The sequence below is a fragment of the Crinia signifera genome, chromosome 19 (assembly GCF_055691185.1).
Source record: "Crinia signifera chromosome 19, ASM5569118v1, whole genome shotgun sequence".
Classification (NCBI taxonomy): Eukaryota; Metazoa; Chordata; class Amphibia; order Anura; family Myobatrachidae; genus Crinia; species Crinia signifera.
Genome location: NC_139226.1, coordinates 18,088,414 through 18,106,385, shown reverse-complemented (window position 1 = coordinate 18,106,385; position 17,972 = coordinate 18,088,414). Strand labels below are relative to the sequence as shown.

Here is a 17,972-nt window from a genome sequence, read left to right as displayed (position 1 = left end):
ACTCTGTAGGAGACCTCATAGTCCCAGTGCTGCCTCTGATTAAAAACCCTCCCATGACTAGGCTGCTGCTGCTGTTCTCCATGGGCCTGAGAAGCATGTAATAAGCTCCACCAATCAGAGCTCAGCACAAACGTCTCAGCCTCTGCCCTCTGGCGCAAAGTGTCATGGGACTTAGTCAACTCCTAGTAATGCAATAGATGCCAACCACAGGGGGCCCCTAGCTAGAGGGGGGGGGGGGGGGGCAGGGGTACTGACCCCTTGTGCCCCCATTATAATCCGGCCCTGGTCTTCTGTACGCTTTGTGGCTTTTCATTGATCATGTGCTAAATTTGAATTATAATTTGGCAGAGATCTCATCTTGGCGTAAAAAATACAACATGGTCCAGACACTCCTGCGTTGCTGCCCATTTGTCACCAACCGGCATCACTCAGACTGTGGCCGCAGTTTGAGAATGTGCACTGCAGCGTGTGCGTACGCGCAGTTGTGCAAAAAATAGCTGATTGAGTTCTCTACTGAATTAGTCCTATAGTGTCTATAATCAGAACGGGATAAGGTCATTGGGTCACCACCAAGTAGGTCGACACCACTAGATCGACATGCAGATAGGTTGACATTGGTTCTATACCTTCAAACTATTATATAAAGACATTGTGTTCTTTTTAGAGTTTAGCATCAATATTTTTCTTGTAGGTTGACATGAGTTTCGGTCGACATGACTTTAGGTCCACATGGGTTAGGTCGTCTGGGTCATGAGGTCGATATGGGTTAAGTCAACAGGGTCATTAGATTGACATGAGTCATTTGGTCAACAGGGTCATTAGGTCGACATGGGTTTTTTTACTGTGTTTTTTTTTTAGCCGACATGAGCCGACAGGCGGAATTTCATGCCCTACCATCCACTATGGCGTGGTGGGATAATAAAATATCATGACTAGCGTAGCGAAGCACCGTGCCCGAAGCATGGTGAGCGCAGTGAGCCATGCGAGGGTATGCAGTGGTACGTTTTGGTGTCCATGTCGACACAACATGTGCCGACAGTCGGTATTTCATGCCCTACCATCCACTAGGGCATGGTGGGACAATAAAATAGTGTGCCCGAAACATGGTGAGCGCAGCGAGCCACGCGAGGGGATGTGGTGGTACGTTTTGGTGTCCATGGACATAAGGGTAAAAAAATAAATAAATACATGTTGACTTTTTCATTGTCGACCCTACCATGTCGACCTAATGACCCTGCGACCTTACCCATGTCAACCAAATGACCCTGTCGACCTAATGACCCGGTCAACCTAACCCATGTCGACCTAGACTCATGTTGACCATCCTGCATGTCAACCTAGACATATGTCGACCTAAATGCATGTTGACCTCATAGTGTCGACCTAATGACTGTGTAACAACTTGCTGGTGACCAACTGATCCGCACCCATCAGAACACATGCTTGTTATTTCTAGCTACCTACTTAGGAGCAGAGGCATAACTATGGGAGACAATGGAGTCATCTGCCACCGGGCTCCTGCTCTCAAGGGGGCACCTCTCCTCTCCTGCAAGTTTGAATCTGTTACTCAAAAGCCGTTGATATCACTTCTGTAGCTGACTCCCAGTCCTAGCAGGACCTTAGACATCTTACTCTCTTTATTTCAAATATACAGATGGAGCAGCTCTCAATGAAGCTGCTCCTGGTGGTAGAATCGCAAATCGCAGCCCAGCGCCAACCGCCATCCTCCAACAGAAGGGGGCGCGTGAGCACAAGACGCTCGTGCACCCCGTTCTGTCAGAGCCCTGGTCTCCAGCAGCTCCTTTGTAGTCCCCCTGCAGCTCCCCCAGTGTGCCGACACTCCCTGCCCGGTTCCACTTCTCCTTGCTGATGGGGACGCACGAGCATGTGAGATCCCTCGCGCATCCCTGTCAGACAGTCGCTCTGTCTGTAATATACATAACATACATACAGTACATACATAACATACATACAGTACATACATAACATACATACAGTACATAAATACATATATATATATATATATATATATATATATTTATATATTTATATATTTATATAAGGTGGAGTGTGTTTGGGGCGTTGGGGACACCAATATTTATCTTGCCTCCGGGAGACTGACCATTATTTAATACTGTTATCTTTTATGTTGCTTTATTTCAGGTCACTGTATATCGTGCATATCTTGCCATAACACAACCTCCCTTTCTTGTACTGGAGAAAACATGACCTGCACGGAAGGCTACACGTGTGCATCTGTACACTCTCAGATTACCCAGAGTAAGATGTATTTAAAGGAAAATGTTTTACCTGACTTTTTAATGTAAAATAGTAATACAGGGCATAATATACAGAGACTTTATGGAAATATACTGTATGTTTTTACTAACTGAAAGGGCTCCTGCTAGGCAGGCTCCTGAGCAGCAGCACCACCTGGTGGCCATAGTGGTAACCACACATGACACAAAATATCTCCCAGGCATCTTTTTTTAAGCTGAAAATACATAATAATAATAATAATAATAATAATAATAATAATAATAATAATAATAATAATAATAATAATAATAATCTGAATAGAATATCAATGCAATATTAATTATTGTTTTTGAAGGTATATGGAATAGAATAATATCATGTTCACACTGCCAGTCCAGGGTTAATACTGACCTGGAGATGGATAATGGTGAGATATAGGGGCAGCCACACTGACACTGTAGAACACTGTGGAAGGATGACAGTGACTTGGAGGGAGAAAGGGAGGCTCGTGCGGCTAAGCCCCAAAATGTCTTTGCAGAGCATCCTGCAGCAACGGCGCTAGCCGCAGACTCCGCCAGCGCTCGCTCCCCCAAGGTGCTGCAGGGTCTGTGGGACCATTGTTATGCTACTGCTTACAGTGGTCCTGGAGAGGTCATGGAACTCATTTCTACTCCACCACCTAAGTTCCCCCTTCCGGTCCCCCAGTTAGGCAGAGCCAGGGCCAGTGGTAGGGTGTTAGGCAATGCTGTTCTGTTAGAATAACTGTGCAAGTTCCACCTCTCCATTACATTTCCTGATATACTCTGCGCTGCTGGGGACCCTGCTCCTTTCACTATATAACACTCAGTCTGTGGCTTCCTGCTGCCTCCATTCCCCTCCTCACATAATGTTACTGTCCCTGTGACATGCAGCCCTGTCCTCACTGACACATCACTCATCTCCTGATATACTCTGTGCTGCTGTGGACCCTGCCCCTCCCACTATATAACTCTCAGTCTGTGGCTTCCTGCTGCCTCCATTCCCCTCCTCACGTCATGTCACTGCCCCGGTCACATGCAGCCCTGTACTCAATGATACATCACTCACCTCCTGATATACTCTGTGCTGCTGGGGACCCTGCTCCTCCCACTATATAACTCTCAGTCTGTGGCTTCCTGCTGCCTCCATTCCCCTCCTCACATCATGTCACTGACCCTGTCACATGCAGCCCTGTCCTCACTGACACATCACTCATCTCCTGATATACTCTGTGCTGCTGTGGACCCTGCCCCTCCCACTATATAACTCTCAGTCTGTGGCTTCCTGCTGCCTCCATTCCCCTCCTCACGTCATGTCACTGCCCCGGTCACATGCAGCCCTGTACTCAATGATACATCACTCACCTCCTGATATACTCTGTGCTGCTGGGGACCCTGCTCCTCCCACTATATAACTCTCAGTCTGTGGCTTCCTGCTGCCTCCATTCCCCTCCTCACGTCATGTCACTGCCCCTGTCACATGCAGCCCTGTACTCAATTATACATCACTCATCTCCTGATATACTCTGTGCTGCTGTGGACCCTGCCCCTCCCACTATATAACTCTCAGTCTGTGGCTTCCTGCTGCCTCCATTCCCCTCCTCACATCATGTCACTGACCCTGTCACATGCAGCCCTGTCCTCACTGACACATCACTCATCTCCTGATATACTCTGTGCTGCTGTGGACCCTGCCCCTCCCACTATATAACTCTCAGTCTGTGGCTTCCTGCTGCCTCCATTCCCCTCCTCACGTCATGTCACTGCCCCGGTCACATGCAGCCCTGTACTCAATGATACATCACTCACCTCCTGATATACTCTGTGCTGCTGGGGACCCTGCTCCTCCCACTATATAACTCTCAGTCTGTGGCTTCCTGCTGCCTCCATTCCCCTCCTCACGTCATGTCACTGCCCCTGTCACATGCAGCCCTGTACTCAATTATACATCACTCATCTCCTGATATACTCTGTGCTGCTGGGTACCCTGCTCCTCCCACTATATAACTCTCAGTCTGTGGCTTCTTGCTGCCTCCATTCCCCTCCTCACGTCATGTCACTGACCCTGTCACATGCAGCCCTGTCCTCACTGCCACATCCCCCATCTCCTGATATACTCTGTGCTGCTCGGGACCCTGCTCCCCCTAATATATAACTCCCAGTCTGTGGCCTCCTGCTGCCTCCATTCCCCTCCTCACACCATGTCACTGCCCCTGTCACATACAGCCCTGTACTCAATGATACATCACTCATCTCCTGATATACTCTGTGCTGCTGGGGACCCTGCTCCTCCCACTATATAACTCTCAGTCTGTGGCTTCCTGCTGCCTCCATTCCCCTCCTCACATCATGTCACTGGCCCTGTCACATGCAGCCCTGTCCTCACTGACACATCCCTCATCTCCTGATATACTCTGTGCTGCTGGGGACCCTGCTCCTCCCACTATATAACTATCATTCTGTGGCCTCCTGCTGCCTCCATTCCCCTCCTCACATCATGTCACTGCCCCTGTCACATGCAGCCCTGTCCTCCCTGACTCATCACCCATCTCCTGATATACTCTGTGCTGCTGGGGACCTGCTCCTCTCACTATATAACTCTCAGTCTGTGGCTTCCTGCTTCCCCCATTCCCCTCCTCACATCATGTCACTGCCCCTGTCACATGCAGCCCTGTCCTCACTGACACATCACTCATCTCCTGATATACTCTGTGCTGCTGGGGACCCTGCTCCTCCCACTATAACTCTCAGTCTGTGGCTTCCTGCTGCCTCCATTCCCCTCCTCACATCATGTCACTGCCCCTGTCACATGCAGCCCTGACCTCACTGACACACCACCTATCTCCTGATATACTCTGTGCTGCTGGGGACACTGTCCTCCCACTATATAACTTTCAGTCTGTGGCTTCCTGCTGCCTCCATTCCCCTCCTCACATCATGTCCCTTCTGCTGTCACATGCAGCCCTGTACTCAAAGATACATCACTCATCTCCTGATATACTCTGCTCCTCCCACTATATAACTCTCGGTATTGAGCTCCCTGCTGCACTAAAAGTCCTTTTTGTGCATGAATGGCCACAAATAACTGCAATAACAAATTCTACAGTAATTATTGGGTCTAACACCCATCTCTTACATATTTGGCTACATGTGTCAATCATCCGGACACTGTGTCCGTAACGCTGGGCAGGGTCACACACCCCCTCCCAGCTGACAGATGTAGCCAAATAGCCATACAGCACGACGTCATGGAAAGAAGTGCGTCAGAACCAATTAGCCAACGGCAGCAGGCCGGGGGGCATGTCCGGCAGGGGGGTGGGGCAGGTGCGGGCAGCGCACACTCCGGCAGCGCCTACTCCAGGGCGCGGACCAATGTCGGGCTTGGCCGGGGGGCAGGGTGCCATATGCCCCCCGGCACGCTTACCCAGTCCCTGTCTGCGGCCCGCACTGGACCTCCTGCGCTGGCCACGGCTTCCAGAAGCAGAACATGGCCACGGCTACAGGAAAATGGCCGCCGGCCCCCTGCACTGAGGACATGTACTCAGAGCAGGAGGCCAGCGGCCATTTTCCTGTAGCCGCGTCCATGTTCTGGAAGCCGCGGCCAGCGCAGGAGGGCTGGAGGAGGTCCAGCGTGGGCCGCAGACAGGGACTGGGTAAGCGCCCCCCCCCTCCACACTCCCCCCAGCAATATCTAGCACTGTGGGGGCATATCTCCCCGCCTCCCACCTCCCCCCAGCAATATCTGCCACTGTGGGGGCATATCTGGCACTGTGGGGGCATATGTGTCTGGCACTGTGGGGGCATATGTGTCTCTGGCACTGTGGGGGCATATGTGTCTCTGGCACTGTGGGGGAATATCTGGCACTGTGGGGGAATATCTGGCACTGTGGGGGCATATGTGTCTGGCACTGTGGGGGCATATGTGTCTCTGGCAGTGTGGGGGCATATGTGTCTCTGGCACTGTGGGGGCATATGTGTCTCTGGCAGTGTGGGGGCATATGTGTCTCTGGCACTGTGGGGGCATATGTGTCTCTGGCACTGTGGGGGCATATGTGTCTCTGGCACTGTGGGGACATATCTGGCACTGTGGAGGCATATGTGTATTTGGCACTGTGGCGGAATATCTGGCACTGTGGCGGAATATCTGGCACTGTGGGGGCATATCTGCCACTGTGGGGCCATAGGTGTATTTGGCTCTGTTCTGGAATATCTGGCACTGTGGGGGCATATTTGGCACTGTGGACATCACATTGGCCCTTATTCAGATCGGTGCGGATATTCCCGCATTCTTACGGAGCGGTCCGCACGCCACGGTGTTTTGCCGCATGCGGCCATCGTCCGTAGAAACGCCCACGTGTCCTCCGCATTCGGACGGACTCACTCTTTAAGAACAGGGCGTGTTTACGGACGACATACAAACCATGCGTGTGCGGGAGAAACACTCCGATTCTGCACGGTATTACAGAGTATTACAGAGTATGCTCGGAAATACCGCATCCGACCGGGAGCCAAGCGGTGCTACCGCCCGTAAGCGGAGTATTTACGCCAAACAACCCACTATTAAGTATCTTCTGCAATACATCACATGACCCACTTATTCAATTACCTATCCTCATAAAAAACTGCTTATTTGGAATTGGAATCAATTAGATGCCAATATATCCTTACAAGCATGCCTAACACATGCATTGCACACATTAACCCTTACAGCAATTTAAGTGCAATGGTTTGTATTAGACCCTGTGTAAAAGATTATAAACAATCTACACATATACTGTTTAATGTGCAAATAAAACCAACAACTGTGAACTTGCATAAACAATTTATTTGAAAACACAATTAACATATAAATAAAAAAATATCAAATAATAAATTAAATCAGGAGATCTCTGAGGTCCTGCAGGTCGGCTAGCAGGAGCCTCAAATGGTGCTCCGCCCGCAGGAGGGCCCCACGCACCCCCTCATCTGCCGGTGTGGTGTCATCTGTGGGCATGTCAAAGGGGCAAAAATTAGTCATGTTATTCATGCATACATTTCACATACTGCGACATAAATTGCACAAATGCTAGGTGACATGTGTGTGTGTATATATATATATATATATATATATATATATATATATATATATCTATCTATGTAGAGAGATAGAGACACACATAGATAAATAGATATGACACATACATATATACATACATGCAAACTTATTTACTACATACTGTCTTTTTTTGCCTCTACCCTTTACTCTGCAGAAGACATAACAGTCATAGTGTTTCTTCTCAGTCACAACCCACCCATGACTAACCAATGACAAGCATGTCATGGCCTCCGTCAATAAGAACTTGTCACAATCTGCTCAGTCTAAGTTCAGTGATGGTTCGTGGCATGGGAGTTATGCAAATGTCAGGAATGCACAGTACACATCCTCAAAATCATAATTCTGTCTAAACCAACCTACAATTCTGTGAGGGCAAAAAAAAAATCTGAACTACAGGGGGTGTTTAGGTAGAGGAGGCTCCTGGGACACTGGCAACTTCTGACTCCATTCCAAGGTAGGCCGGGCCATACTCCATTTATAGCATACATCCTAGAGTTTATAAATAACATTCACCAACAATATAGATTCCACTATTTGATGGGTCATAATCTACGATTGCAGCAGGTGAATTTAATCCACAAATGATCCACTCATCCCTTTACTCCAGGATCCTGTTTAACTACAACGGTTATGTGGCAGTCAAAATGGAGCTCCAACCCATCCCACAAACCTGTGTAATTGAGAGGTGTCCTGGATGAAAGGGATGCCTTGGACACCCCATCTAACCCGTACCTGTATCTGTAGCTACCCACTTTGGGGTCTATATGAATAGTATTGGAACAAAATTTTTAATCACCAGTGCTACATAACAAATACCAGTACAACTACTTCATGAATGATGCATTATGTAAACATACCGATCTGCTGGGACTCCGGGGCTTGGCACGCCTCCTCCCCCTCGGAATTGGAATCCTCTGGGGCAACCGTGGCCTCCTCAGCCCCCTCCTCCGCCAGCTCCTCTGCCACCATGACCACGTCCACCTCCTCCGCCACAAGCACCTCCTCCTCCACCTCCTCCTCCTCCACCTCCTCCTCCACCACCACCACCTCCTCCTCCACCTCCTCCTCCGCCACCAACACCTCCTCCTCTGCCACCAACTCCTCTTCCACCTCCTCCACCACCACCTCCTCAGGCACCTCCTCCTCCTCCACCACCTCCTCCACCATCTCCTCCAACATTTCCTCCTCCTCCACTTCCTCCTCCTCCTCCACCCTTGCCGCCACCTCCTCCTCAGGGTCTTGGGCCTCCTCCTGGGCCAGGTCTGCCTCGGCCTCTTCACGGGCCTGTCGGGCTCGGGCTCGTGCTGTGTGGTAGAAAAAAAAATCATGGTCAATGTCGGGTCATTGGGGCACATGTATTAATCCATAACAAGACATACATGGAAGGGTGATAATGATGGCAAACGATGCAGGCAAGTAGCTCCTTACTGTTAATGGACTCAAAAATGTGACATTTAAATTATTATGTGATTGTTAGTAATTTGTTCAAACATTACAACCCTGGCATTTATCAATGTGTAACACATATTAGATCTGGCACATTGTATGCATCAGAATCCTCAATGCTATGTCATTACATATAAAAGCCACATGACTGCATGTTAACCAGGAAGAAGCACACATAACAGTCTATGGACTTTTAAACCCATGGACACCCACTTATCATGAGACACATGTTATTGTTTATATATGCTATGTTGTAAGTGCGAAATTTCATAGCTAAAATACTCACAATCAGCAATTTCGCCCCTGATTTGCTGCAAGAGCTGGGGCTGGCGCCTGCGGAGGTCCGACCACCGCCTCTCGAGCTGCCCGAGGGACCTCCGCACCCGAGTGCGGGCGTAAATACGGCGCCCTGCCGCAGCATAGGCCCTCCGCTTATGGCGGTTAGTGATAAAGGGCCCCGCACGGCCCAGCCTTGTCTCCATGACGGAGACCAGAACCCTCAGCTCCGCATGTGTTAAGGGGTCTGCCCTTCGTGTCTCCGCCATGTTAACAATGGCATCTATCAACCAATCAGGTGGTGGCATTGGTTGATCACAGTTATTTGTGTTAATAACTTTATTGTTCATCTTTACATGAACAGCGTCTCTGCGCCAACACAAATGGTGACAAATTCGCATGCCTTCAAAACAGTAGTGCTGATGTATGGCAATGAACAAATCTGATATATATAAAACACAGTGTGTATGCAATTAGCAAATCCAATGACGCCTCGCTCCGCCAAGCAACGCGTGCTATAGCTTAGCAACGCATAGCTGTAGTTAGCATTACTTACTCTATGCATCTATGTGTATGCGTACATTTATGTGTAAAAGACACATACACATACTTGCAGGTATCCTGAGACCAGCATTATACACCAGCCCTGCCTGCCTGCCTGCCTGCCTGCCTGCCTGGGTGCCTGCTCCTTGAAATGTTGAAACATGTGAATCAATTCAAATATCATATATATATATATATATATATATATATATATATATATATCTGCAAACAAATCATACATCAACACAGGAAAAAATCCCCAACACATTAGAGAATAAATCAATGTACTCACCAGTCATCAGGGATAGTATCAACTACAATAATGAAGATATAACAAACACATAAGATCCCTTGTACAAGGTATAATAATTAGCACCTATATTGAACTTCCCCCAAAACTAAGCACATATGATAAATATCTCCTATTTCTTTGCCATTAGGAGGGCAGGCTGGCTAATTGTAGTTTTGTAACACTGACAACTAACACACTGTACTTATTTGAAGGGCTGATTTTGACTAAAATTGGTGTGTTCTGTCAACTCGATAACATGTACCTGAAGTATCTTTGCGCCACAGAGTCCCGCAGCTGGTATCCCCTCCGGCATTCAGGGGCGCGGGATGGGCGCATGGGCGGATCTTGCGGCTCAGATGGTACCTCCCACTCATCAAAGGGTATCTCACGCCGCACAGCAATGTTGTGGAAAAATATACACAGGCCCACGATCCTCGACACCATTTGAGGCGCATATTGTAAGTCACCACCAGTGCGGTGGAGCACTCTAAATCGACCTTTTAAAAGGCCAATTGAGCGCTCCACCACTTGCCTGGTGGCAACATGCGCCCGATTGAATGCCTCCTGTGGGCCCGGTGCTGGGTAGCTGTACGGCGTAAGTAGCCAGGGCGTACATGGGTAACCGGAGTCACCCAGAACCCACGCATCACGGCCTTCCAGCTCTTGGAGTCTTTGCCATATCCCGGTTTGTCGGATGACATGAGAGTCATGGGCACTTCCGGGAAACTTCGAGTTGAAGGCGAGAATTTCCATGGATGGGCCACATACCACCATCACGTTCAGTGAGTGGAACAATTTGCGGTTCCTATATATCTTCTCACTTCGAGATGGAGGCACAAATGGTACATGGGTGCCATCCACAGCCCCTATCACATTAGGGAAGCCAGCAATTTGATGGAAGGCCTGCTGGCTTCTGCGCAGGGTCTCGGTGGCAAATGTCATGGCCATGAAGTGCCCCTTGCGCCTGAACATGGCCGACGTCACACGCCTCAGGATTCGGCAGAAGGCCGGCTGAGATATTCCAGCAAGTACTGCCACTACTTGTTGGAATGATCCTGAGGCGCAGAAATGCAACACCGCCAGCAGCTGTGTGTGAGGCGGAATTGCTGTCGTGATCCCGTGTAGAGGTTCCAGATCGCTCTGAATTAAGGTGAGCAGATCCAGAATTACATGTGGCGGTAACCGGTACCTAGTAAGTACCTCATCATCGGGCATAGCAAACAGAGTCACCCGTGTGCGATAGATTCTAGCACGTCCTGGCCTCCTTGGCCGACGAGTGGGGAGAGCCGCAAGTGCCCTTAGCCTCCTCTCCATGTAGCGCATCATTGCTTCAGCAACCTATAAAGAAATGAACATAAATACTGATGCACCTATGCACATAATGGCCATATCCCACTACAAATAGATTTGTAGCCTTCAATACGTACAATAGATGGCCGCCCCGTGAAATCCCTCAGATCCATTTGCCTCTATAATGATGACACAATAATATGAACTCAATACACACCGTCCAAAACACTCAGATAAAGGTGTCAGCATTTTTTGCCGACATCATGTACTATGAGACATTTCATCTATTGCTGGGACATGTTGTCCTGCAATAGATGAACCCACACAGGTTTAAGACCTGTGAGTGAAATAGTGAACATGTGACATGTTGCAATAATGCTACACGCACTTTGCTGGCCCAACAATCTGTAGTCAGTGAGGCAATGGTGCATACATTCATACACTTACATTGTTAATGGATATCATATCTACAAGGAGCATGGAAGAGCTTACCTTAGACCCTGACAAGTCCAGATCTGGAGACAAATGATTCTAGCAGCAAGTCACTATTTATAGGCCTCTCACATGTGTGGTCTATAACAGTAGAGATGAGTATTGCATGACTTGTGGCCTGGATTATCTAAGGGATTGGGCTACTTTTAGCTTGCAATCAAACGCCACAATACCACAGTAGTCATGAATCAAATGTCATGTCATGCTAGCAAATAGCATGTGTATTGTGCAATAGTCACAGGTGTATCAGAAGATTCTATGCAATGTTAGCATTGGTGCCCAGTATTTCATGTAGAACTTTCGCCAGGTTTTACACAATGGAATTTCCGCCACCGTATGCGGCGCGAAAAAACAGCGACGTACGCTCACGCACGGAACGCAGCTGCCGCTGATGTCCGCCAAACAGGATACACAAACAGTATATAAAGGTGTATTAGAAGGTGACCATGTTGTTGCTAACATGTCTGGATCACAACCAGAGGTGGACCCAGATCTGCAGCAACTATTTGACCAGATGGACTCCAGCACCACCTATGTGCCACTGCACATGCGGCCAGTGGGTAATGAGGAGGCTGCTGGCCCTTCTACAGCAGGGCAACCTGCACCTGACCATTCTACAGCAGGGCAACCTACACCTGGCCCTTCTGCAGCAGGCCAACCTGCAGCTGGCTCATATGCACCATCAGCAGAATTGATTGGAACACAACCGGGGACTTCACAAGGTAGTACCATGGCCAGCACTTCAAGTGCAGCGACACGTGACAGGGGGCGTGGCCAAGGACGTGGCAAGGGGAGAGCCAGGGCAACAGAGGAACCACCCAAAAAAAATAAGGCATATGAAGCACAGGAGCTTGCCATCCTGGTTCCCCGAGCACGTGATTGGATTGAGTGTCCATCGGAGAAGCTGACACACACACGCAGATGGAAGATTTGGGAACAGATAACGGCAGAGATTAATGAAGTAGCGCCACAAGTTCGTGAGACGGACCATGTGAAGAAGAGGCAAGTTGTTTTGTGATACATGTGCCCAGTAATAGCCAAGTAATGATTGAATTGATGCTTAGATGGATTTTGCAAATGGCCCGTGAGGTTGTTACGATACACATACATTATTGCCATGTTATTTCGGTGAGAGTTAGAGTAGGGTGATTGTGAATGTGTATTGTAACGGTGGATATCATAGTTGCATGTAATATTATCTTTTGGACATTAATCACATGTCGTAATATGTAGCACAGAGCAATGGCTGCAACAGCTAACATCTGGAGTGACATGTATTAATATGTCAACTTACATTGCAGGTGGCAGGACTTCAAAACCAACCTGAAGAGGAAGATGACCAAGCGGTGGGAACACAGCCAGACATCTGGGGCCGGGCCCATGCCATCAGGGCTAGAGCTCACCCCCCTGGAGTTGATGGCCGAGAGCTGTATATCAGTTGAGGAGATCAGGGGGGTGAGCACGATGGATAGCGAGGCCCCAGCTGAAGTGTTTGCGTCTTTTCTGGAAGGTAAATATTGGTCATGCCATAAACTTGTGCAAGTAATTATCTTAGAATGTCTCCTAATTGTGTTTATCTTTTTCCACAGACACCCCACCGCTTGGTGCCGACTCTGCTCAGGAGGTGGAGGAGTCCGTGCCACCTGGCCCCAGTGGTAGGCCTGTGCAGCAGCAGCCATCGGCCCAAGCCGATTTGGCCGCCTTGGCCCAGATGCTTGGGGACATCAACCAGCAGGGAGACTTGGCATCAGAACGGATGCATAGGACCGAGGAGATCCTGGCGAGCTTGGTCAGCACCCAGCAGGCCATCGCTGCGAGCATGCAGGCCATGGCTGAGTCACATCAGGCCATGGCTGCAAGTGCTCAGGTGCTGGCCGAGCAAGCCACCCGCCAAAATGATCTCCTCCTCCACCATAATGAGCTTATGGTGGAGCTGGTTACCAGCAACAGGGTCCTAATGTCATCCGTTTCTGGTGCATTACCACCGGCAACACTCCCTGCTGGCAGGAGGGGTAGACCAGCCAACCCCTCAACATCATCTGCTCCACCTGCCCCAGCATCTGGCCGTCCCCGAAGAGCTGCTGCACAGGCCAAGGAGCCTACCAAGGCCAAACGTGGTCGCAAATGAACTTGTGGCTGCATTAATCTCCACCGTTATGTGGTCCCAAATCTTCCATTGTGCTGTGTGTGTCAGCTTCTTGTGTCCAATCACGTGCTGAGGGTAACCAGATGAGCCCTTGCTTCATATGTCCTTTTTGGTTCCCCTGTTGCCCTCTTTTGCCTGCCATTACTGTCAGCTGTACTTGAAGTGATGGCCATGGTACTATCTTGTGAAGTCCCCGGTTGTGTTCCAAATGATTCTGCTGATGGTGCATATGAGCCAGCTGCAGGTTGGCCTGCTGCAGAAGGGCCAGGTGTAGGTTGCCCTGCTGTAGAATGGTCAGGTGCAGGTTGCCCTGCTGTAGAAGGGCCAGCAGCATCCTCATTTCCCACTGGCTGCATGTGCAGTGGCACATAGGAGGTGCTGGAGTCCATCTGTGTGCAATTATATTTGTTTTGTATTATTATTTATTTTGCTACATTCCTGCCATGTTGTTTATTTTTTGGATTTTGTATTTTTTGGTCATTGCATCACAGTGGCATTGACTGTGACATGTATAGAAATAAATTTGTTTACTTTACCCAAAAATGTGTGGTTTCATGAGTACATGTCGAATACACATGTGTATTGCTAGTATTAATATTCTGTCATGTCCATTGTTAGCAGTTTTAAAGTGTCTGACAAGTACAGGATATGTGGGTGTTTAGTAAGGGTTCCTTGAAGCAGCAATGGTTTCAATTAAAGCACTGACAAGCGGCCTATTAGTGAGTAATGAGTAAAGGAGTAGATTCTATTGGGTTCAGGTGTTAATGCTTGTAGTCATTAGGCGGTACGTTCGCCTACCGCATGAACGAGTGGTGTCCGCAAAGCAATAGTACACTTGTGGACACCGCACATTTCTTCCCTTTTTGATCGCGTGCATTCGGAGTGGTATCCGAATGTACGCCCCCCAACATAAGTGTACTCCCCCGTGTCCGCCCATGTTTCCGCCCCGTTTTGCCCACTTTGAAACTACGCCCATGTGACATTCCGCATGACGCCCATAATACGCCCATATTTCCCGACTGATTGCGGGGAACAGTTTGGTACGGGATTTGGCCGAACTGGTACGGAGTCAAGGCGTGGCACATGCGCGTTGCGTTCTCCACGCATGCGCAGACGCCGAAAAGACGCGATCCGAAAGTATGCGGTAAAGTCCGCGTCAATCAGAATAAGGGCCATTGTGTGGTGTAATGGGCATCATGGTATGGGGCGTAATGGGCTTTACGGTGTGGGCAGCATTGGGTAATTGCCATCACAGTATGGGGTGTAATGGGCATCAAGGTGTGCGGCATAATGTGTCATTAGCATCACAGTGTTCTCTCATTTTAATGGGGCGTAGCCCCCTACGACGGTGTGAAGAGCGCCCGTAGGGCACAATGAATCACCTAGTTACATAATAATTGGGCTCCTAAAGGTTATTGTTAGATGCATTAAAGAACTCATTCAAAAGATGATACCATGTAAGACAACAACAATTATGTGTCTGTGGAATAATCAGAGTCATCTCCCCTTACAGATGGAAACGTCTCTGACACGTTCCTCAGAACCTGTGCTCCAGTGAAGGAATGTAACATAACTGGGAGTAGTACCTACAGTGACCGCACACTCAGCCTTCGCACCGCGTGTTGTTCGAGTGATAACTGCGAACCAGAACTTCACAGTAAGTGAATGTAACATATGGATCCACAATGACCTCTGATTGGTCTTCATAAAACATGGTGGATGTAGGGTCAGCTGTTACAGGACAATTACTCAGCTTCATCAGGAACTTCATGTCACTGTTGGGTATTGTGCTGTTGGGTATTGTGGTCGCTCTGTGATGACCCAACATACCTCCACTTCTCTCCTTACATCATACGGTCACAAGAGCAGAACACTCATATCCTTTAATGCTAAGGGGTTCTAAAAAACATTCCATTGATCTAACTGAGTGGTTCCTAACCTTGGTCTTCAATTCCCCCCAACAGTGCATATTTTCCAGGACTCCACATGTCAAAAGACAAACGCGAGACAAGGTCCACATGACCTTATTTAAAATGATGGCTTAGTCCCTATCTGCTCCTACCTCCAATCTCTGTCTTCACAGCTCCCTCCGCCCATATCCAGCAAGTTTGAAACAGATTATTTTGCTTTCACTTTCACCTCAAAAGGGGAGGAGGATTTAACGTTTTGTACATAGTGATAGCCCTTGTGTGAAACCAATGGCGGCTCAATGCTTTAGACACATCACTGTGCATAGGGTAAAACTCTTGTTCTTTGTTTTGTCATTCTAGCACCAGACAACAACAGCAACAAAACAAACGGCCTCACCTGCAGATCGTGCTTCTCTGACACCTCGACCTGGTGTTACACTTCTGCTACAATGGAGTGTACGGGAGCGGAGAAGAAGTGTATACGGGAAGAGAGGAAAATAACTAAAGGTAGGTTCATTGTAAAATGCGGTAATTATGTCATAAACTAATCTGCTATAGTTAAAAGTAAAGCCGTTATTTTGCATGGGTAAAGACCTGCACAGGGCTGCTGAGACATTGGGTGGGCCCCAGTATGGTAGTGTGGGTGTGACCACAGGGTAAACCTAGTTATTGTACCTTTAAATACCATGCTCTTAGGGGGAATGGTCATGGTGATGTGTGACCCCGCCTTCCCTTTCTTCTTCTGGGCCCCTAAAAAGTTTCAGTGACTTTGTTCTTTGCCCTCACCCCATCCTCTTGGCTCCCACAGAGAAGACACCAGTAGTAAACTGTTTCAGCGCTGGACTCCTTTACGATTGCGCAGCAGCTGCATCGTTGGATCTAGTTTCTCAACCCAATACATGCTGCTGCTTAATGTACAATTTATTTCTGTATTTTATACTAAGGGTGCATGGCCACAAACTGAAATGTACCTGGGCCCAGCCCGGCTCTCTGCTGCCCTGGGTGCATCCAAACTGCAGCCAAGAATACAACTGTCCATCCCCCAAGCCTAGTATCCTATATACCATTATTCTGTTTCTTAATAACAAGCAAATTATGTTGCTGCAATAAATTTGTTTTTCTGTAATAGTTCACTTTTATTATACTAAATCATTTATATTATTGGATTAAATAACTTGTAAAGTTAAACAGTCAATGCTAATATCCATCACCGGAACTGTAATACTTCTGAATTTTCACCACTCCTCCCAAAAAATCCAAGATAATAGAAAGGACTTATCAGTTAGTGGGGGATATGTACTAAACGTTGGCAAATAAATAATATGGACAGAAGTAAAGTAATGAATCAGCTCCTACAGTAACGGCTACGGTTCAGTCTTTTTTTTTTTTTAAATGGCAGCTGATTGGTTAGTAGTTTGTATATTACGGTATATTATGGGCCAGATATGTCAATCTGTGATCCAATGGAGAGTGATAAACAGCCAGCCAATAAGCAACTGTCCTGTTTTAGGCTGGGTTTGAAAAATGACAGGTATGAGCTGATTGGCTGGTTGTTTATCACTCTCCACTTTATCAATATTTGAAGCTTGATACATCTGGCCTTATGTGTTTTACATTAGACAATCTCATTATATAATGTTCCTTTAAATAATACTGTACAAACTAACTCTCACAGTCCTTATCAGCATTTTTGTAATATTAAACCTCTGTCTTTAAATTAAACTTGGCTGCATATCAATAAATTTATATATATTTTCCAGGATCAAAGACTGAATTACTGGCGTTTCGGGGTTGTGCCACTGCAAGCATCTGTAACCTTGACCAAAAAAATGTGAAACTTGATGGAAAAACCATTGATGTAAAATTCGTCTGCACTGATGGAAATATTGGGCTTCATAATCACGCCTTCAGTTCCGTCATTATCTCTTTCTTGTTATCAAAGTGTTTGTTTTAGGGCAAACATACAGCATGTTTATATATATATATATATATATAGGGCACCCAGGCAAACGATTAAAGCAGCTTTGAAAGGAGTGCAGATCTCTGCAAATAATATATATATATATATATATATATATATATATATATATATATACATACATACATACATACATACATACACATTTATGCCAATAGAATTTGTTTGTTAGTGGTACCAATAGTGCGCGATGCAGGTGCCTACCAAAAATGGGCGTGATCACATATC

General features: G+C 47.6%; 1 protein-coding gene across 1 annotated transcript in view; it reads left to right on the top strand.

Annotated features, from left to right (window-relative positions):
* The window catches only part of LOC146041715 (phospholipase A2 inhibitor gamma subunit B-like), a 20,653-nt gene extending 2,821 nt beyond the window's left edge, over positions 1-17,832 (top strand). Inside the window, exons 2-5 of the mRNA XM_083161628.1 lie at positions 2,164-2,280; positions 15,370-15,513; positions 16,127-16,273; positions 17,527-17,832. Of these exons, the coding sequence (XP_083017754.1) occupies positions 2,164-2,280; positions 15,370-15,513; positions 16,127-16,273; positions 17,527-17,720 (602 nt within the window). The 3' untranslated portion in view covers positions 17,721-17,832. The remainder of the gene's footprint in view (positions 1-2,163; positions 2,281-15,369; positions 15,514-16,126; positions 16,274-17,526) is intronic.
* Positions 17,833-17,972: the final 140 nt, after the last annotated feature.